This window comes from Sparus aurata, chromosome 1 (assembly GCF_900880675.1).
Source record: "Sparus aurata chromosome 1, fSpaAur1.1, whole genome shotgun sequence".
Classification (NCBI taxonomy): Eukaryota; Metazoa; Chordata; class Actinopteri; order Spariformes; family Sparidae; genus Sparus; species Sparus aurata.
The window spans coordinates 20,373,070-20,396,149 of record NC_044187.1 but is presented as its reverse complement, the minus strand read 5'-3'; the positions used below and the strand labels follow the sequence as shown (position 1 = coordinate 20,396,149).

At 43.1% G+C, this 23,080-nt stretch overlaps 1 protein-coding gene across 2 annotated transcripts in view; it reads left to right on the top strand.

The window, feature by feature from the left end:
* pcdh7a (protocadherin 7a) overlaps positions 1 to 22,664 on the top strand; it is a 45,500-nt gene extending 22,836 nt beyond the window's left edge. The window contains exons 4-5 of one of the 2 annotated variants that reach the window (XM_030415656.1): positions 15,854 to 16,055; positions 18,509 to 22,664. In XM_030415656.1, the coding sequence (XP_030271516.1) occupies positions 15,854 to 16,055; positions 18,509 to 19,047 (741 nt within the window). In that variant the 3' untranslated portion in view covers positions 19,048 to 22,664. Of the gene's footprint in view, positions 1 to 5,652; positions 5,820 to 15,853; positions 16,056 to 18,508 lie in introns of those variants that run through there. The other variant, XM_030415657.1, reaches the window with a different exon arrangement.
* Positions 22,665 to 23,080: the final 416 nt, after the last annotated feature.

Here is a 23,080-nt window from a genome sequence, read left to right as displayed (position 1 = left end):
GGAATGAAATGAACAAAAACAACACAGTCCTACTCAACAGCACTCAGATCCAAAGACGCACACAAACTTAAGCGCAAACACACGAAAAAAAAATTGTAATCAAAGTCATGCAGATCTATCTGCCAATTAGAGCCCCAAACAGGTTTCCATGGGGATGAAATGGCAAACCTTAATTGGCTGGATAAAAAGAATGCTTGCATCTGAGCCAACAACCTGAGATGGCTCGGAAAATATCCACATCCCTCTGTGTATACGTGCGCACACACACACACGCACAGTGTAAGCAGGGATCACTGACAATTCATGCATGGCTGGGGGAGTCACACACAGTGTCACCGGTAAGATGAGAAGCAAGGATAGAGTGTGTTGACACAGATATGTCAGGTGCAGGCACACACACGTGCTCATTGACCGGTCAGTCCCTTTTTAAAAGCGTGAATAAAGCTTTGGTCACGGTGTCGTGTTAACATGAAAGCTTTCACGGCTGTTAAAAAGAGGCAGGCTTTGATTAGAATTAGATGTGTGAGAGTGTTTCTTAATGCCGGCCTTTGCTGACGACGGCCCTTTTAAATCCAGCAGAGCCGTTGCGGGGAGCCTTCCATCAAAAAACTGTTGAATCGACGATTTCACTCCCAACATGCTCTCTCTGTGGGTTTTTCTTTTTTTTCCCTCCTTTTTTTCCTGAATTCACTGAAAGGCAGGAGTCAAGCACACTACTGTTGGCCACATTTTAAGTAGATCGCAGCCACAAAGCAGCAGCGGCAGCGTAGTTCCAACGGTGATCAAACGCTGAATTTGAAATTATTGACTAAACTACTAATTGAATATCAAAGTCGCTGGTGTTATTTTCATGTGCGTGACTTTTACAAAGCAGCGTTACTCTCACATGGCGTGATCATTATAAATGGTTTAATAATTCATTCTGTACTCCCATATGGGGCTTTATGTAGAATGCGAGTCTTGAGGAAACCAAACCAATTTACAGACGGAGGATCCTAACTTGTGTAGACATGAGCTAGAGCACTTGCACTTAGATTGTGCGCTCCGATGCACACAGTTAATATTATACACATTAGCAAATTTGATATACATTAAAGGTCTTGTTGCTGACGGGAATGATTGATGATCAGATACAGTGGAAGAAAGAGAAAATATTAATAATTAATAATTAATAATTCTCAATTTTTTCATGTATTACCTTCAATCCACATACAGTCTCAAGGCCTGAACTAAGACTGTTTGTCTTAAAATTAATGGCGGATCAACACTTGGAGATATTCTGTTTGCATAGTAGAGTGGGGCTCTGCACGAGCAGCTGAACAGATTATTAAGAGAAACTCTATTAGCAGCAATCAGTTAAATGCTTTTAAGTGAAATGGCCCAAATTCAGTGGGTGTAGTTAGAGAAATTGCGAATATTTTCACATTTTCGATCTCCTATGATGATTTTTCTTGTAGGTTGGATAAAACTAGTAGTTTTTTCCATCTCGATCCTTAAACCCTGACCCGACACTCTTAAACCTTTTCTCATACTTTAAATGTGCACAATGAAGTTTTGGGGAAGTATTGCAATCAGAAGAGACAGATCTGCATTGACTGATTTGATTGTATGCCTAAAAAAATTGACTAAACTCTCTTTATTTTCATGACTGAATAAACTGAATAAATCAAACTAACCTTATAGGACAACGACATTTCATATTGTTGTATTTTGTTTATATTTGGCGGACCCTGCCACCTTTTAGTTTGAAACAGTGTTCTGGGAACCTAATTTTCCTCTGAGAACAGGACACTTGTTTATTCAGTTATGGAAAAAAATATGTCTACGTTTGTTTTATTACCTCATTAATATTGTATAGAGTAAAATTCTGAGTTTGAATTTTGTCTCTAAAAACTGCATACAAATTGCGTACATTGCTCAAGATATCTGCGGATATACAACAACGAAAAAAATGAATAACATGTACGGAGCTGAGGACCTTAAAGTAAATGAATCTCCACTCTTGATGAACTCACACGGAAAAGAAAAGTGCGTTGGAAAGATTATAAACACGGTTGCCTTCTTTCATTTCTATCCCCCAAACAACCCACTATAAGGCTGTGCCATCATCTAAATTAGACATACATTAATATAGCAGCAAGAAGATATACGCTTACCCATTATGACTAATTAGTGCCGTGTATACCTGCACTTTTAGTGTGCAGCAAACATTATGTTTTCAGCTGCAGCTTTACCATTTCACTGCAGTAGCTGTGGAGCAATTTGCATTTTTAAACATTTTTTTTTTTTAATGCCAGGAGTCGCATAATAATCAGGCCGGCTCCTCAGCAAGGGCTCAGCTCTCTGAAACTCTGCTGGATATGACTCCACTGAAGTCATTTCTTAACCCTAATGCTGAACCATAATTTTCAAAGGGGATTTCAAAACTAGAGCCAGCGTACGTATATGCTTGAAGTGTGGTGTGAGGTTATCGATGGGAATGGGTTGGAGTCTCCTCCGCTTTCTCATTAACTCTCCTCCTTCCTTCTCCTTCCGCTCAATGGCCCGACTCTGCACTCGGTCTCTGGTGTATCGAACAGCGCGCACACACACACACACACACACACACACCCATGCACAGTCGCACAAACGCGTACGCACACTCACATGCGAGAAGTCTGTTTGCATACCAAAAGCATACTTCATAGCTCAAAGAAAATGAAAGCCATATTAATTATACAGTCTTGTGTTGGCACACGCACACACACGCACGCCCACACACACACACACACACACACACACACAAGCACACACATACGTACAGAAATGGAGGGAGGGAGGGAGGGAGGGAGCGGTTGTTTTATGTTTTTCCTCTGCGTCAAAGGAGACAGAGTGTGAGAATGATTGAGTCTCTCTGCGTCAGGGAGAGAGGGAATGAGAAACAGCGCAGAGGGAGAGAAAGACTGCACTGTCTTGCCTCTTAAATGTGTGTGTGTGTGTGTGTGTGTGTGTGTGTGTGTGTGTGTGTGTGCGTGTATGTCGTCTGCCCAGTATAACGCCCCCTCTGTGTCCCCGAGTCACTCGCACACACTGAGACTATTGTCAGGACACTGGGCGAGGCGCCCCAAGACATTTCTGTGACACTGTGTCTCACGGGGGTGATAGGGCTGAGACGGGGTTCACACACACACACACACACACACACTTAGAACTATCCAATACTCACACACAGATATGATGTATTACAATTTCAGGTCATATTGGTATGTAGGTGGATGAGTAAACGCCATTCACGTGTGTGTTTGTGCGCTGCCGGCATTTCTCGGAGCTTGTGATCGTGTATGTGTGGCGGGGCCTGTGTTGGCGCGTACGTGTTTGTTTGTGTCTGACAGCACATTAGGCAAAGCTATCTTTAACCTTGTAAAATGAGTGACACTGATTCTAAACTGACAGGATGGATTTCAGTTTGCCGTGGCGTTCCACCGTGTCAGCCTCTGTCAGCTCATCCCGTCCGCCCATTTCACAAAAGACAGGAGCGCCACAAAGGAGTCGGGAATATAGGCGAGAGGGAGGTGGTGGTGGTCAGGGGGGAGGGGGGGGGGGGGGTAACACGGAGAAAACAAGAAAATGAGAGAGATATAGAGCAGGCCGGGGTCAGTTATGATGAATAAAACAGTTTGGAGGAAGGAGGCGAAAGAGCAGTTGTTGTTGTTGTTGTGGTGTTGTTGTTGTGGGGGTGGAGAGAAAAAAAACAGAGATAGGAGAAAGTGTGCAGGATGCAGGAGAGGGTAAAAATACGAGTGGAGGAAGCGGAGGTGGAGGTGGGTGAGGGTGGGGAGGGTTGAGGGATAGAGACCTTGCTCTTGTATCCGGATGTCTCTTAGGTCCTTTATTGACTCTGTCTATTGTTCACAGCAGCACTCCTAATCACTCTCAACAGGGAGGTTGTGTTTCGGTGTGTGTGAGTGTGAGTGTGTGTGCACCAGCCTTGTGTGTCAGACTACATATCTTCAGCCTCATCCTCACGTTTTACTCTTTCATGCACTGGCCCCCACAGTGACGCTATTGTTCACTCTCCTCTGGTCATCCTTAATGGACAATAGCAGTGGGTGGGAAAAGCCTGTTCCTAACACGCATACTATTAGTCTAATGGTCCTCACATACACACACATACACACTCATACATACGCACGGAATGGGCAGTAAATGCCATCTAAATAGCAGGCATACATATGTATGGTCTCCCTTACTCACGCGCGCATACAGAAGGCCGGTTGTACACCACCATCCTGTTTGCATCTTTCTTAACAATGACTGCTGTCATGGATATTATAAGAGATGACTGTTTTAGAGACTAGCTTTGGGTAGCGATGAGCACGCACACACACACACACACACACACACACACACATACACACACAGAGGCACAAACACACCAACAAAGGAGCTAATCTGAATCATGGGGCATTTGTCCGGTAAGCCATGCTTTACGTCCTACTCTATGAGCTTTTGTTTCTGTTTTTTGTTGTCTCCCCCCTATAGACGGCCACGGCTGCACAAAAGGATAAACATTTCAAAGGGCTGATGCTGTGAATAGAGTCAGTGATTTTCAATGTGTATCTGCAGGGTGGAGAGTCCAGATGGAGACAGGGAGAAGGGAGAAAGCTCAATGCCAGAGTGGACAGCTTGATGGTAACAAAGCTGTGGCGGATAGCGATGCAGTAGACCCGCATGCGGAGAAAAGCGCGCTCTCTTTTTCCCATCTCTCTTTCTCTCTTTTACACACGAATACACATACACACAATGTACCTACAGAGAAAAATGCGCACACCCACACACTTACAGTAACTAGTTAGGGCACGGATAATGAGCAGCGGCCGCAAGGCTTGGCTTTAATTGCTCCCAGTAAGAGGAAGTGATTTATGGTCAGCGAGCTGCCGCAAATTACATACATACATTGTGAGTTGGGAAAACTGTTTATCGGGACAGGCGTGCCGGGAGACAACGTGGCCGGTAGTTCCACCGGCGGCCACGGGGGGGCCGGCAGCAGACTGCAGCAGTGTGAAGAGGAGGAGGAGAGAGAGAGAGAGAGAGAGAGGGAGAGGGGGACCGCATAGTGCCGATCAGATGACCTCGCTGCTGCAGTTAATGTTCTCTGGTGCTCAGACACAAGGCTAAGGCTCTCCCTCGTACCGCAGGGCTGCTGTACTACAAGCCATTGTGGTAGTAGGGGTGGTGTTGTCGGAGGTGTGTGTCTGTGTGAATGAGAGTGTGTGTGAATGAGTGTGTATGCAGGAGGGGACAGATGGGGGGGGAGTTGAGGAAGGAGAAGGTATTTGTGTGAGGGGAAATAGGGAGCATGACACAGGAGGAGATATGTGTTACTGAAGCAGTGCTCATTTTCTGTAATCCTTTCTTTCTTTCTCACTTTCTGTCTTTCTTTCTTTCTTTCTTTCTTTACTCTCCTCTTTGTCTACCTCTCCCTCTCTTTGTCCCACTCGCTGGCCCTCCTCCTCCTCCTCCTCTTCCTCTCACCCTCCCCTATTTTACTGTGCCCCCTCTTCTCTCTACTGCCGCACTTGCCCCCCTTTCCCTCTACCTCATGCCCCCTTTCCCTCCCTCTCCTCTCTCCCCGTCTCTCCCTCGCTCCCTCTCTTCTTTCTCTCTCTGCAGTGCAGCACAGTGATTATCATTCCTCTCACAGAGTCAGGCCTGATAGTCAGATACTGCTGAGCACCCTTCTACATCACCTGCTTCTAGAGGGGAGCAATGAAGAGAGAGAGAGAGAGAGACAGAGAAAATAGAAGGGGGTGGAGGGGGTCTGCAGAATAAGAGGGATGAAAGAGGGAAAGAAGAGAAGGGGGAAACGAGAAAGGGGAGAGTGAACCAAGGGTGAGAGGGTGCAGAGAAATATGGGAGGGGAAAAAAAAAACAGGGGAAGCATGGGGAAGGGAGGATTGCTCTTGCTGCAGAGGTGGTCCCACTGCAACATACTCGCTGCATAGTTATAGATGTGTGCGAGTATGTACGTGTGCACCTGCGAGCGCATGTGTGTGTGGAAGCGCGCAGGTGTGCCCTAATGTGTGTGAGATTTACGGTATCTGCACGGGAGATGCGTGTGTTTTGGTAACAACATATGCGAGTCAGAATGCTGAAGAGATGCAGCTCATATTGCTTCATCCCTCCCCGAGCTGAGTTCCAACCTGCTCCAAACCATTTTCTGCATTCTGCAAATACCACGACAGTCCGCCGTCTCTCCCCCTAAGCGGCATTCTTTGTCTCTTCATTTCAACTTCAGACAGTATGTGGTCATGTTGTGCAAGCCTGTCTCTTTCAACATCTCGCCCTGCCACACACACTGATTAACAGCACTTTGGGTCCTTTTTTCTTTCTCTTTCTTGTTTCGCTCATTCGCCCATTCATCAGTTGTTTTATTCATCATCTGTCGCTGTGGCTCTCCCACTTGGTCTCCAGACACTTGTCTCTACCTGTCTGCTTGACCCTAATGAGCACGCCGTGTAAACAGGACATCTGCTCGATCCAGCATAGCCTCGGGAAACTGCATTCCAACACAGCACACGCCACTCACCGGTGTGCCACAAGGTCTCGGATACAGTTTTTAGATCATTTCTATATTTAAATAACCAGTGTAAATATATCATCGTCAAATTAATTGTTAACACATCTGTCCTGTTCACAGAGCCCGCGCGAGATGCTTTCTGTCAGCATAACTCACTGTTTCTGCTCGCTGCCTTTGATGCATAACTTAACGGACGACAGCACACGGTTCCAAAAGACTTTCAAGTAAACATTTTCTGAGATTTGTGAGCAAATGTAACCAGAGAAGAGATAAGTCTGACCAGCTGACTCGAAGTTTGGTTTAGTTAGGTTTTGTTATTTTGCCCTGTTGGCACTGTTATAAGACACAGACAAAAAGTGATAGAAAAAAGTGTTGAGGATTAGATAAAAACACCCAGGAAACAAGCTATTCATGTGATTTTGTCGCCACTGAAGTTCACACTTAAGGTGCTTGTAAAGCAGTTTCTGCCTAAAAGATAAAAGAAGACATCTGGGCTGGATATCTAACACAATTAAAGTGCTGGGAAACAATACTACCTTTTTCATATATGCACAAAGCCTTTTGCGACTCCAGGGGAAGCTGCATGTAATCTGATAAAAAGTATAAAAACCTGCTGGCTACATTACCCACAATGCAACTAAGTGACTGAGTGACATCACTTGAGAAAATGTATCAGATTATGCAGTTTCCTCTGGAGTTACAAAAGGCTTCATTATACTACTTTTTTTCTCATATGCAGTAGCACACGTCCAGACCTGTAAACACACTTTAATTCATAAAATTGGAGGAGTTACCCTTTAAATGCAAGTAATTAAACATGTCATCAGTAGAGTCACAAAGACCTCTCAATATGAAGACAATATTGTGAATTGATCCATGAAGTGCCCCCACATAAAGTGTCTTTAATCACACAAGCTGCACACTAATTATAAAAAAGAAAGAAAACACTCAATACAAACTCATTATTTTGCAATAATATCCAAAGTTTAATAAATCCGAAGTTATTGAGTTCACTTATTCATTCCAACACTCGCTCCATGTGCACACACACACACACCAACGTATGCTGGCTGCATTAGCACAACATGATTTTCTAAACGGAGTCAAAACAAGCGAGCAGAAGCAAAGGTCATTTTGACTGATCAGCATTCCAGATATGAAGTCTGGACTATGCCCATGTGGTGTCAACAGAAGCATATTAGTTTTCACTGCGCGGTGTGTTAGCATAGTGCAATATCACCTTACATATTGTGCCCAGTTATACCTGTAGCGTGCAGAAGGCTGACATATTATCGGCTCAATTATTTTTAGGTAGTAAATAAGCTATCACAGGATGAGAAACAGGATGAGGTGACATAATTTGATGATGGTGATGTTAGACTATTGATCTTGCATTGAATATCAGATATGCTGATGAGTCAGTTTCCCGAAGGCAACATATTCTGTGAACATTTATCCACTTTGTCAAATTATGTTTTTTGTAAACAAATCACTTAATTAAACAAAATGTAGTGTTTTGATGCCACAGCAGTTCCAACCAATCAATAGGTCGTGCTGCTAAGCCACTTATTAACCACTTACTCAGATGATCTCATGCAAATATATTGACACCTGGCAAAAAATATCACGTGTTCACTGGATGAAATCATGTGAAGGACAACTGGCAGGGATATTAACATGCAAAGCTACACCCCTCAGTCAACGTTAGGAAAATTTCAGGTGTCTGGAGGGAGCGATTACAAATGGGATGTCAGGTGTCGGCTTGATTGACATCCGGCTCATAAAGCTGCCCGACTTCTGCCTGCCTCAAGACCATCAGGGGGAAAAGAAATATATTTTCAACCTCCAGTTGAGTCTCATTCTTTTTTTTTGAGCACAGTGAGAAATGCAAACATGCAGCAACATGGAGGAAAGTACGGGTGGGATGTTGAGTAAAGAAAGAGGAAAGCATAATCCATCACTTAGGTGCTGGCAAACATGTAGTCAGCCTCAGCATCGTGACTGATGAACATTTGTGAATTATTACATACTACAATCTTTCATTAAAACTAAAATTCCTCCCGCCAGAGTTTGTTGCAGTTTAAATAAACAATAGCAAGCCGGCAAGAATAAAAGCATATTTTTTAAAAGTTGAAATTCAATAGCTGCTTAGTTCAAGTGTAATTATTGCGCAGCTTTTATTTGCTAATTTAGCTGCATCCCCCTCGCTATCAGTGGTTATTTATTATGAACAAAAATGTCTGTTTGGTTGTTAGTTATGTTTTTTTACACATTAAAGTGTGTTTACAGGTCTTGGGGGGTACTGTTGTTGCATTGTGGGTAATGTAGCGGGCAGATATTGGAAAAGAATAAAAAAGGTTGATAGCTCTGGTTCTGCTCTGTTGATTTTGATCACTTGTTTTTTAAGCTTTCCCAGAATGAGTCGCTAATGCTGGACCAGTGGACTGCTTTTTCAAAACCTGGTGCCTACATTACCCACAATGCAACTTAGCCACTGCGTGACATCACTGGAGGTCAGATTTCATGCAGCTTCCTCCGGAGTCATAAAATGCTTTATACTAAATTTTTTTCATTTGCAGTTGTCTTCAGTGTGGAGAATTGGTGGTTTCCATGTAAGATTCTGATCATTTTGGTGCAAAATATTCATTATTGTAAGTTAACTTGGTCTTTACTATGCTGAATGTTGACTTTGACATATGCGTTGTGGTATATCTAAAGAGGGATGCACATCTACCGGGGTCAGTTATGGATTATGCATGACATCCTGACTCTGCTTGCGTGCAACATGGTGCAGGTTTTAGTGTATGGATGAACAAATGTTTGCCCACAGTGGGAGTCTGACCTCCAATCTAAGCATTGCCACATCCAAATTACTTGTTCTAAAGAGGTACTAAACAATAGAAGGTATATGTCAAAAACTAATTAATAATAGAATCAGGCATTACACTGTGGCTCTCCCCCCTGTACCTAGCTGATGTCAAACATAAATGAGACTGAGCAGAGAGCCAAAGGGAAATGTGGCTCTAGTCCTACATCCATATTTGTAGTTTTGGTTTATGCATAAGGCGTATCCTGTCGATTCATTATGCAGACCAGAGTGTAGCGGGGGCAGAGGCACAAACAAAAAAAAAAAAAAAAAACACGTCCAAATGTGCTCACACATGCACAGTCAGATGCGCAGATGTTGCACATCCACACGCAAACACACATGTGTTGAATATGCAGACACATGTAACGAGAAGAGAGGGAGACTGTTAATTAACTAGAGCTCGTTAATTCTCTTTGAACCGACAGCAAGGAGGTTTACACACTAATTACCTTGATGACTGAGCCAACCTGTGCATGCACACACACATGCACCTCCTCACACTTCAAACGCACGCACACACACACACACACACACACGTGTATTCTCACAGGCTGACATAACACATCTTGGAGGCTTTGAAAGTCTCACACAGCAGTAAAGCACAAACATAAATGTGCGAAGTCTCCCTCATACGCAGGAGCATATGCACGCACACACGTGCGCCACAACACGCGTTTGCCCTGAAATGAAAGCTATATTAGGACATTTTTTTCCCACACTTCCTTCTGATTCAGATGGTTAAGTTTATTCTGAGTTCAGAGCCATCATGCCTCTCTTTGATTCACACAGATCTGCCGGAAATAACTCCACAATAAGTCCCGTACTGTATCGGGATACTAATATGGTTGTACTTACTGTAAATGCGCACACATGCACATACACACCCACTCAAACAGACTCACCGGGCCGTGCAGATGAGTGAAGCTCCCATGTCAGTGTTGAACTGTAATGGCCCGTGTCAGATTAAGGGGAAGGTTTTTTATGTCCTCCGTCAAACTCAATTAATATTCCATCAGCCATGAATTCATGGGCCACACTGGACCGCGGCCAAATCATCTGTATGACCGTGTTCAAAAGTGTGAGCGCGTGTCTGGGCTTGCGTTGAATGTGCGTCGACGTTCATTAGATATTTAGAATGTGTCGTGATCAGTCTTTACTGCATTTGCTCAATAATAGAAAGCATGCGCACACACGTACGCACACATAAAAACCTGCTTTGTGAGTCAGGTTGGAGAACATCAAGGGGGTGCCGGAGCACAGAGAGTGTTCTTTGGAGACAGGTAGAAGCCGGTGAGGCAGGAAGGAAATGGGAAAATATAAAGATGAATTTAATGTTTGAGCAAAGAAGATGGGAGATGCTTTAACAAAGCCACGTTGAGTAGAAGCGAAGGAGTATAAAGCCTAATTTGGAAAAAAGAAAATGCGAGACAACAATGATAAGAAGCCAGAGGGAAAGAGGCAGAGTGTGTAGGGTGTACACTTAGTAGAATTTAATGACTAGAAGGTGCCAAAAAAATGGGATTTGGCAAAAGAAAAGACGTTTGTCAATGAGCAAAAGACTTAGAAGTATAGAAGATGGAGGACGAGAGAAAAAGAGGGGAAAAAGGGGGCTAGGGAGTGTGGAGTTATGGGTCAATAAAGCCTGCTGTGGGGAAGACGAGAGGGACTCATAACGAGGTCAAGGACACATCATCGATCGCCACATCATAAAGCTGACTGGCAAGAGAAGAAGGGATGGAGGAGGAGGAGGAGGGGGGGTGAACAAAGTGTGAGGGAGGAACAGAGAAAGGAGGGGAGAGTTACAGCTGTGAAAAGCGGAGTCGACCAGTGGGATACTGCCAAAAGAAGGCAGGATGGAGGGGAGAAATAGAAAATAAAATTATCAGGATGAAGGAATGAAAGGGGGCAGCTCCGGCCAGAGAGAGGGTTAGAGGGAAATTGAATTAGATGGACTCATGGCTGAACAGATGAATTCTGTAATAGGACACACACACACAGAGCAACCTGCCACCATGTCCCTCCAGTAGTACTAACTCACTGCTTGTCTGTCCATCATGTCCCACGCTTTCAGCATTCACACAGTAATCCCAGCCACCACCGTCTGTCCCTCCCCTCTTATGTGCTGCATTTACACTCCAGCGGGCGTCCGCATTCCCCAAAGCATGAGTTCTACCGACTTTGGTGATCCCCCCTTTTTTTTCCCTTCGGATGCCACCGTAGCGTTGGAAGTTTTGTGAAATCTCTTGACAGCGTCTTGATGGATTATCATTCAATCTGGTTCAGACATCTGTGTGCCCCTCAGGAGGAACTGTAATCACTTTGATTACAACCTCACTTTTCATCAAGCACCAGGCCTCCAACAGAAGTAACTCAGTGCTTGTCAGCCCATCACTTCCCACATTTTCTACAGTGTGTTCAGTAGCCGTAGCCCGTGTTTATCCTTCTTAATATCGTGATTATGTTCAAGTTTAGCAGACATTCATGGTCCCTGGAGGATGAATCCCACCGACTTTGTTGCTCCCCCATTTTTCCCCTCTGATGCCACCATGAGGTTGTAATGTAGTGAAATAGCTCGATTTATCTTAACTAACTTTTTGGTGGATTTTTTATTACATTTTGTTCAGGCATTCATGGGCCCCTCAGGATGAATTGAAATCACTTTGACTACGCCCTCACTTTTCATCTAGTGGCAGCAGCATTTCAGTCTGTCTCATAATTTGGTTCGTGAACAAATGACTGCTAAATGAATGACACCCCATCCCCCTGCCGGATTAATGTTAGCATGCTAAAACGCTAAGCTACCGTAAACGTTATAGCTGCTTAGCATCACAATGTCAGCATGTTGCTTTTGAACACAGTCACATCCTTTGGACTTCACAAAGAAATTCACAGTCTAGCAGCATTGAACAACAAATCCTTCACGCGACGGGGAAGATCTGTCACGTCACGTTACAATCCGCTCACATATGGCCACTGAAAAAAGTGATTCATCCATGTAAAATGCTACAAATTGTTACGTAGAGTCCCTGCCATATATGAGCTGAACATAACTGAGAGTAACTGTTTTAATTTTGGTTCACATAAGAACCGAGAGAGCACATATGTCGTTTTCAGCCATCATCATCAATTAGGAAGAAGAGGCACATGTTTGGTAAAGGGTTAAAAATTACTGTGCAAAGTATGAAATATTTTTTTTCCAGCAGATGGTGAGGAGAGTCTTTGAGGATTCTCGAAAGAGATTCAGAACAGCTGTAAGTGTTGTTAAACGACCTTCTGGCTTTTGCGAAGACTGACGAGTATGTATGTCTTTAAAAATCAAATCCATAACTCTCCGAGTCGAATGTAATGGTGACACATAAGAGGCACCAACTGGGGCTGATAACGATCCACAACACCACAGTCATTTCTTAATTTAAAAAAAAAAAATTATATTCTCAGAACAGACGGCTGGAGGGAAAATGAGCATGGAGAAATAATTTCTCTTGTTGCCTTGTGATCAGAAATAATTATCATTTTGCGAGGTTGTTATCACAAAAATAATTATTCTGTGATGATGAGAAAACATTATGCCATGATGTTGAGTTATTATTGTTCTGTGATCCTAAGGAAACACTTTTGACAGCGTGTTAAGTCAAAAAAAATAGAATTATTTGTGATGTCGACATCTCGGATATCAAAAAACCAACTTTCTTGTGGTGAGATCACACATTTAACTTTTGTCTCATTGCAAGAAAACAAACACATTTCTTACCATCTCTGGCTCTTTATACTTTTTCACCCACTTTATGTGCCATTGCCACAAGTCTGAATGAGTGGAAAGAAGGTTGGACTGCTTCATCTGAGCTAATGCTCTAAAAATACACCCCTGTCTCTCTGTGGAGAGTCAAGATGAAGCCGCTGAGATTCCAAGGAACTGACGCTTTTCCATTAGACTCTAATATCTTCTTCTTCTCCCTCATTCTTGCCTGTGCTCACCATCCCTGCCATCTTTCTCTCATCCCTCTTTCATCTGCGGGGTTTTTAAGAAATTCCAGGAGAAACAAGGGCTTCGTTAATTTCCCCCACTTCTTGCTTAATTAATTTAGATGTGTTCCTGTCTTCTCTCGTCTTGCTTGTTCATGGGGTGAAAACGCTCCCTTTTTCTTCAGCTGTTTAGAAGAAAAAGAAGAATTGGTTCGGTTTGGGCTTTTTATTCCAGCTGTCCATCAGTTTCCCTCCAGATTACCCCGAGGCGACGTTCCGAGCTGGAGTTTTTCCCGCCCTAATCTGCGTCGTCCCTCTGTTCCCTCACTTCCTCTCTATACCCCGCGTGTTTCAAAGCAGATCTAAATTGAAAGGGTTGTAATTTTGCGCACAGATAAATGAGTATGTGAGGAGATAGGAGGATGTTGTATAGAAATGGGCTTCCTGGCGCAGAGTGATCCCTTCAGGCCAGACGGAGTCATTTAACTCTCTCTGATATTCTCTCAGCATGGACTTATTACATCCTCCTTTTCTTTTCTTTTTTTCTCTCTCGCTCACCCTCCAAAGAGAAAACTGGTCTGCTAACTAGACTGGAGTGATTTGTGTGATGAAATAGAGGCAGGTGTGACGCTCAGTTTGAGTGAATGATGTGAGTCGTTACTGAATCACCACCACTTCCGCGGCAGGATTGGGAGATTTGTCACTTGTAGTAGACGGCCTGTTTGTGTTGACAGTGATGGGTGCAGCGTACAAATAGAGGGGACATTTCTTCATTTTTTTTTCCCAGTCAGATCCCAATTAACTTCAACATAGTGGCTGGCATTTTTCCTTGGGCCAATGTGAAATAATAAAAACAAATAGCCATTTAAAATCCCACAGTATCAATAGAAAAAGAAAAAGGCCCCGGCAAAGCATACATTAGAAAATAGGTAAAATTATTTTGCAAGCCGAAGGTTAAACAATAAAATTTTATAACCTGAGAACACAAAATCCTAATCAGAACTGGTAAGGCTGAATATATTCTATTATTGTTAACAAATCCAATGAAAATACCAAAATCAATGATGCATTACTCCGTCTCTCTCAAGGGTTTCCAACTTTCTCTCTCTCTCTCCATGGCACTCAGCCCAAAGCCCATTTGCTCCTTCTGAGGATTTAAATCCTTAAAAGCAAGCCACAAATATAAAAGAGTTTCATTTTTGGATGCTGTAGTTGTAGCAAACTTTACTCAAACAGGAGGAAATCGTCTTTTTGTCAAGGACTTTTTTCAGTTGTGGATTGATACACAGATGGTGTGGTAGGAACTGACTTAAAACAAACCACAGTGCCCAGGTTATTTAAAGTGGGCGATATGAGGGAGGAATGCTTGACTCATTGATCGTTTATCTGACCGAGGTCAGTGCAGGTCAGAATCTATGGCCTGGACCATTGCTCGGAAAAATCAGCGGCCCAACTGTGCTGTGTATTGATAAATCCATGGAGCTGTCCGAGGTGCTGAAGTAGCAGATGGATTTGTAATTCCACCTTGTTCTCTATATTATATACTCCTCAGTATAGTTTCACTTTCACGATCAGAGTGAAAAGTAGCAACTTGTATTCATGGAAAAGTGGGAGGATCATAGAGACACACTGTTGCCTGTGGTAACGTTGAGGGGTCCTGCAACAGTGTCTCTCTGGTGATGAACATTGGTCTGTGTTGATTGGTGGTGTAGTGGCAGGGGGTGCTCCCATTGGTTCATACACCCTGTTAAATATTCATGTCAACCATTGCAACGGTGTGTCCCATTAATGTGTGTTTGATTGAAATCAGTTTCGATTTTTGAGGCTTTGGTTTTTCAATATCAACAGGGTTTGGTGAAAACTACGATATCACCAGATTTCAGTAAGAAGAGCAATGGCAGAGTGTATGCTAGTTAATCTATCGCAGATGGCATTGTTCTCCCGGTCAGATAAACTAAATAAAAGTAGTCTAGAAAATGCTAAAATGGGTTGCCAAATATACTTGGGTGGACATTAACATACCCTGGCAGCCTGCCCAAGTAAAACATATGTGTAGGAAACACTGAATTCATCATTCAGCACCCTTCATTTATTTCACTTGTCACACCACAAAGTGTTTTAAACAGTGGACTCTGTTATCCATCTGCTACTAGTCGGCTCCATTCCAGCTGAAAAATAAGTGTCTCCAGGCCAGCCAGAGGTTTGTAAACATCAGCCATGTCCAGCAGCATTAATCTAAACTGGGATTAAAAGCCGACCGAAAACTTTGAAAGACGCAGTGATTGGTCGCTGACTATTACCCTGAATCGTAGCAGCTAAGCTCATAATCAAGTCGAACACGTTCAGATAATCTCAATATGTCTTTGCAGACCCCTGCCCACCAGCCTAATCCCCAGATTTAGGAACTCAGATTAGGACTCCTGGATGATTAATCCCATATTGTGTGTGCATGTTCCCTGCAGGGGACCCTTCGCCGGGTGACCTTCTCGGTAGTCAGCCAGCCCCAGGACGGCGGTTGCTATGACAGTGGCCTGGAGGACTCGGAGACGCCGAGCAGCAAGAGTTCATCAGGGCCGCGGCTGGGAGCCCTGCCGCTGCCCGAGGAAGGCTACGAGCGTACAACACCGGAGGGCAGTGTGGGGGAAGAGGAGCACGTGGAGAATGGTCAGAGACAAACACAGACACACACAACTCATATAGTAAACAGCCAAAACATGTACATGTTGAACCCAGTCAGAATTGCGGTCAAGAGAGTCCCAGATATATTTACTTACATATTTTGTCTCTCAAGGCTATATATAATCTATATTGTGAGAGGCTTACACATGTTTTCATTATGCACACACTCTCCATCACACACACACACACACACACACACACACAGGCTCTTTGAAACCCTGACTTGTGGTCAAGGTCTCTGCAGGAGCCTTTTCTCTCCTCACATGATGGGAATGTGTTTTACAGAATAAAGCCATTGTCCTGCGTGTGTATGCATGTGTGTTACACATTTTTGAAAAACTAATGCATGACAGTACAATGTGCCAGAGGCTTCTCCGTGGCCTTGGTGTCGATTGGCAGCCCAGGTCTTCCCTTTCACAGACAAAGAGTGTTTTTGCCTCTCCTACAGGGTCTTTTTCAAGGATGGAGAGAGTCAAAAAAGCCTTTTATTTCTCTCTGTGTATTTGCTCCGACAGAGCTGGGACAACAGAGGCAACACACCAAGGTCACCATGACCTTGGTGGCTCACTGTACTTCTGCGGCTGCTTTTTCAACAACACATGAAATCTGTAAGGTTTTGTGGAGTTTTGTCATGGTCAGCTGGAGAGAGGAATTGAAAAGAGAATTCCTTGTGTTGGTTCTGATTATACTGTATAATTATGAGCTGTTTGATTTCACATAAATGTCCTGCTGCCTCTACTGCTGCTGCCGCTGAGTATAGACACTGAAGTTGGAGTTAGTCCTCAAAATGCACCAGAAATATTTAGTTATTGTATTTAAGGGAGACTTGTTATGCTTTTTTCTTTCTTTTCATTCCCACCACTTGTGCATGTAAAATATCTCGGAAGTAAAAAAACCTTAAAGTCTGCTCCAACAGGAGCTCCTTTCTCCCACAGAAAAGACTGCTATTGAAACACTCCGTCAGTAGTCCCACCCTTTAACTCCGTGACTTTGTGGCATCACACTATGTCATCGTGTCACACATTTGTTTAATTAATGCCCATATTCACGCTCGAAGTGAAGATAACTAGAAGCTGAAAACACGACAGAGAGAAGGTGAGCGGTGCTGGTCTCAGGCATGCATGAGCTGACCAATCAGAGTCAACTGGTTATTCACGGGGGTGTGGTCCTTAAAGAGACAGGAGCTAAAACAGAGCGTCTCAGAGAGAGGGGGAATACGGTGCTGCTGTGCTGGACTGGATAAGGAAATGGCTGAGTTTTTTTGAGCATGAAAGCATGTAAACCTATTCTAGTAGTAACCCGAAATAAAACTATGAACCTGAAAATGGGCTTGTTATGCCTCTTTTAAATCAAGTAAAATATCTAAATGTGTCTTAGATGTGTATTTAATTCATTACCTCGGACTATCTGTAACATGGTACTAGCACAGCTCTGTAATTGGCAGGGAACTCAAATGTATCTCATCCATCATCATTATTAAGGAATCTGCCTGCATTTAACATGTCAGTATTGATTCATAAATGATTGGTTTACATAGATAATAACCGTAACCTTTGACATCTGACCATGCTAGACATCAGCACTCAATCTCTGGTGGCCTCACTAACCTTTTGAACCAACCACTCATGGGCTGAAACCGGACTGATGTGTACCTTAATCATTTCCTACATATAAAGAAATGTACATTTGGCATTCAGATCTCTGACAATTATCTCCTCTTTGGCCTTGGTGCTTGTTTGTTTTCACTTCCCCTTTAACCTTTCGTGTAATGCTGAACATTGATTATTTTTAAAACGTTCTTTTCAAGTCAGCAATTCCCATTTTGTTCCAACATTTTTCTCGCCTTTCTTACTCCCTTTAAATCCTATTCCCTACCTTATATCCTCCATCATATCCATGTCCTTTCTTTTCTTATTTAAAGACATGTTTATGCTCATGTTCAGGGTAGTGATTTTATTTTGGGTTACTACTAGTATAGGTTTACATGCGTTAATGTCCAAAAAAACACATCAGTTTTCTCATATTGTCCACTGTATTCCTCCTCCGTCTGGAACGCTCTGTTTTAACTGCTGTCTCTTAAAGATCTACATACATACATACATACACGCCTGACCCAGCATTGCTAACAACAAGACAGCAGCTGCGCTAAGGCAATTCTCAAGTGTCAAACTAGCCTTATAACATTCAAGAGTTTATATAGGTTCTTTAAATGCACAGGAACATATATAAAACACTGAAGCAAAGGGGAAAAAAATGAAAATAGGTCTCCTTCAGTTTAATTTTCTTGGGTCCTCCTTATGGACACATCGATAGTTCAATTCTGACCGGGTATCTTTGTCAGGCTGCATGTCATACCCAGTTCGTTCTCCCCTGTATTTCCTGACAGAAATAAAGAATGTTAAAAAATGTCTGTATTTTGTTTTCATTGCTCTGTCCAGATGCCAGACAGCTGCCAGATGTAGCCCTGACAGGAAAGTGTACCAGGGAGTGTGACGAGTTTGGCCATTCTGACACTTGTTGGATGCCCATCCGCCCATCGCCTCGCCAGCGTCAGCGCCACGGCAGCGACCCCCCTCGGCTCTCCACCTTCAGCCCAGGAGACGATAACAACAATCTTCGTGGTAATGACCATGAGAGCGACAGCGAGAGCGCCGGCAGCGCAGGGAGCTCAGAACCCGGGATGGTCGTCGGTGGAGAAGGTCAGAGATTACCTTTAGTCAACGGAGATCCTCTCGGCACCCTGGGTAGAGGAGACCGCAACAGGAACGTGGGCGATCACAACCGTAACCTTCTGAACCGCAAGATGACTTCGGCATCCTATGACACGTTTAGCAGTGCAGGCTTTGGGAGGCGCCAGCCAGACGAGGAAGGAGGAGAGGGCCAGAACCCACCTGAGGTCATACCACTGACGCGGACAGGTGGCGACTACAAGACCACGTCCTGCCTCACGTTGTCACGCCGCGAGGTCTACCTGTGACAGCCTTGCAATGGAGCAAGCATCGTAACACCACTCCCATCTCTGAAAAAGAGGGAGGGTTAAGACTAAAGTTGGAAAGTCATCAGTTTGGAAGGCCTTTTAAACCTGTGAAGATGTGAAAATGTCAGAAAAGATGTTTTCCAAAAGCTGTATATCAAATTTGGAACTTTTGGATTCTGACTAATATTTATAGGCACTTAAAACTTAAGCAAGTGATGGATCAACTCTTTGTGGAGCTCTGACCAGGAGTTCTTTCTGAAAACAAAGTCTTTTTTTAACTACTATTGAAAGTTGCCTACAGGCAAATATCCCATTATGTCCATGTGGAGGAGGACAACTTCATCTCTTCCCTTTACCTGAATCCAGTGCATGCCTGACCCTCTGCCTCAGAGGGATCTGTGTGAAGAAGAGAGAGAAGAGAGATTCAGACTGAACAAATCTCGATGCTATAAATACATACAAGGCTACAGCAAGAGAGATTTGGACTCAACTGCTGGAAAACTCATCAAAGTCTTATCCAGTTTTTAAAAGAAGTAACGGGTCTTTGATTGAGTTTTTTGGATGTAATTCAAACCAATCAAACTTTCTAATGACTAATCGACTCTATCGTAACACAGGACGGGGATATTAACCAATCAAACTGCTAACCCCCACCATAAACAGAGTATCACAGCACCAACAGTGTGGTCACTGTACAGTTACGCGGTAGAAAAAAAAATGTGCTGATCTCAAAAATCAGGTATCGTTCTTTAAAAACATAATCGATTCAGAACAAACTGCAACAATGTGAAAAGACTGTTTTTTTACAGTAATCAGATGTTACCATTCAAAATACAAGGTTCTCATAAAGTGTCAGTAATGCCACTGTGTTCCAGCGTGTTTGAAAATATGTGTTTTTTTTTATTATTTTGCCTCCACGTCCAATCTGTATGTATATATTGTATGTGTGTATTTGATAAGACAGCAGTGTTATCACTCTGCTGGTGTCCAACGTTTCAGAATAGACTGAGGTGCTGAGCTCGCTCACACCTGCAGTATCCTAACAGTGTTCATGCATCATAAATGTTCCTTCGCACACACGCACACACATAGACACATGCACGCATGCACGCACTTACACACACAGACCTAAGCATGTGAACACAAACTCATACAGTGCATTTACAGAATGTGACCATGCATAGGGCCACAGTTTATGACATGATTCAGTGGCAGTGTAACATAAAGTATATAACTTGCATTAACTTTCATACAGAAAACATTAAGCACACACACACACACACACACACAGATACAGCATATTAAAACATAAGTAGATACAAACCCATATTAAGATGTGCTCAATGCACAATTCATATGCACTATGTGTGTATGTGCTCTTAATCATTATTTTTAACATATTGCCTCTCATTGAACTAGCTGTAGCATTTTGCCTGCTCCCCTCCAGCCAGTATTTAAAAATGAAATGTATTTAAATAATTACTCATCTCTCAAACTGATGTGTGGGGGGCTACATTAAAGGGAATTTCAGACATGACATCTACTGTGTGTAATGATAAGACAATGTGGGAATATGAGATATTCTGCATACTGTAAGTAGGACTCATAGAAAAACCAAATTTCTGTACGGAAAAAAAAAGGAAAATGAAAAAAGGACTCTGCATGAACGAAAGATAATGCTAACTTTTTTTCTCTTTTTTAAAAACCATACGCCTTTTTGGATACCACGCCTATTTGGATACATCTGTACTATATGTGTGTGCTCACGGGGGAAATGGAGATAATGACGGCTGCAAGGGAGTTAGCTTCAGTGGATTAAACTGTTCCTTCTTTATCATGCAGCAACTTTGGGGTAACCTTGGGCCTTTCTCTCAGTTTGCACGGCCCTGCAGTTGGCACGAAGAGTGCCGCAGGCTGTAACAACAAAGAACACAATGTAGTGGGAGCGCAGAATTCTGCTGCACCCTCTTCACCGCACAGTGCCGACCTGAACACGCCCATACTGCTGTGCTGAACCACACAGATAACAGACTCCTTCACGTTCGTCCTTCCCAGCAGCTACTGCACGACTCCAGACACACTCTGCTGCACTGGGCTGAAGAGTGGGTGTGGATCGAGGCCAGCACATCTTAATTCCCATCATCAGTGTGTGGTTCAGTGGTGTGATAGGGATAATAGGGTTAGGTCGTCCCTGTGGTCTTAATGAGTTTCCTTTCTCCTCTCGTCTCCTCCCTTGATCTGCACTGATCTCATTAATGTCTGGATAGGCGAATGTAACACTGCTGGAAATTGCCAGTGAGTGGGTCTCTTCATTTTTCTGGTTGTTTTGGATCAGATGAGGCGAAGGAGACCTGCTTGTTAAGGATGTGCTACAAAATACAAGTTCATAGATCCTTGTAGAGCACAGCGTGAGTCAGAACAGAGAACACTCAGGTAAGATGTGTCTTTAACTTGTTGTTTAACCAATACTTATGGTTGTGGCCACACAAAAAGTCACACGCTGTTACTGCTTGACCTTCCCCTGACTGAAAGGGAAGTCAATGTGTGCAAGCAGTAAAGTACCATGTCGTCTTAAACAGGCTGAGAAATGGGTGTTCTTTACAGTATGTAAGTGATTACAATTTGTATACCTGTATATACCTTAATCTTCACAACTCTGTGGCCGACCCGCGTTTAGACCACTGATGTACTTACTCCCTAAGCCTTCATTACCCCCAAATCCCCAACATGGCTGTTTACTGAGCTCTTGTTATTTACGGGCAGTGCTGAGGATGTAAGCAAACTCAACGCCTAACGCATGGAGTTAATCTGTTCACGAAGAATTCCCGTTGAAAAGGGATTGGTGAAAAACAATCACAACATCCTGCAGGGTACATACAACGAGAGACAAAAGGACTCATGCTCTTTCTCTGGGAGAAAGAGTTGAGATACATTGTGATCAATCCCTCGGACAACAGAAACATCTAGTCCGTCAATCTTGGAAAGAGACTCTTGACACAGTCCTGCCGCTTCAAAGTGGCAGATATTTCTTCAAACTGCTGTTTTAAGGCAGTTTCATTATGGCACCTTTCAAACCCTCCCATCTGGATTTAAGGGAACTTGCTGTACAGGAATCAGTGTGGGTGTGTATCTTTTTTTATACTTGCACGTTTAAACATGAATATGTTTCATTCTTCTGCAAAACAGAGAGGGGAGACAGACAGAAGAGCGTAACGTCTGAGATCTATCACCCACTAAACGAGACATTTTTAAAAACAGACACTTCAGCGCACATCATATACCTGTCATCTCCCTCGTGCTGTTACCCGTATAGCCATGTACAGATAAAACTACACTGTAGAACAGACAACTGGAAACCATAACAGACAATGGCATGCTTAAGGTCTTCAACTCTGCACTTGAGAAAAAATGAGAAAAAAGTGTTATTTTTTATTTTCCTCTTCTTTATTTTCTTTCCTATGGGACTGGCTCTGTTTTTTGCTGCTCCCTTCCTGTAATTACATAATGAACTAATTGCATTTGCTATGACGAGGAGGAAGAGGAGTCGTCGACGAATGGTTTGGTACGAAGATGAATCATGTAAAAGTTTGACTTTGACATTAAAAACTTCAAACACTCTTGTTTGTCTGTTTACTTTTTTAGGCTTATTTCACACAAAAACAGTTGTGGTGCCCTCAAAATAATTTTTGATACCACTTTTGAAAGGTCAAGTGAGAAAGATTTACAGGGAAGAGATTGGATGTAATTTTTGTAATTTGGTATTCATTAATGTTTTATCAAATCAAACTACTAATCATTGTGTATTTAGGTACCTTAGGATGAGCCCTTTATCCTTTTCAAGGGTTTTGCATGTTTTTCATGTTTAGGGGAGGGTGAGATGAAGTGTTGGAAACATGCATTTAATTTTTTTTCTTTATGTGTCAACTATGCATACCTGCCTTTAGGATCAATTTCCAGTCTTCTTCTGCCTCATTCTAAATATGTGACTTACCAACAAGCTATTTAAACACAGTCTTGAACTGCGGTCACTGGC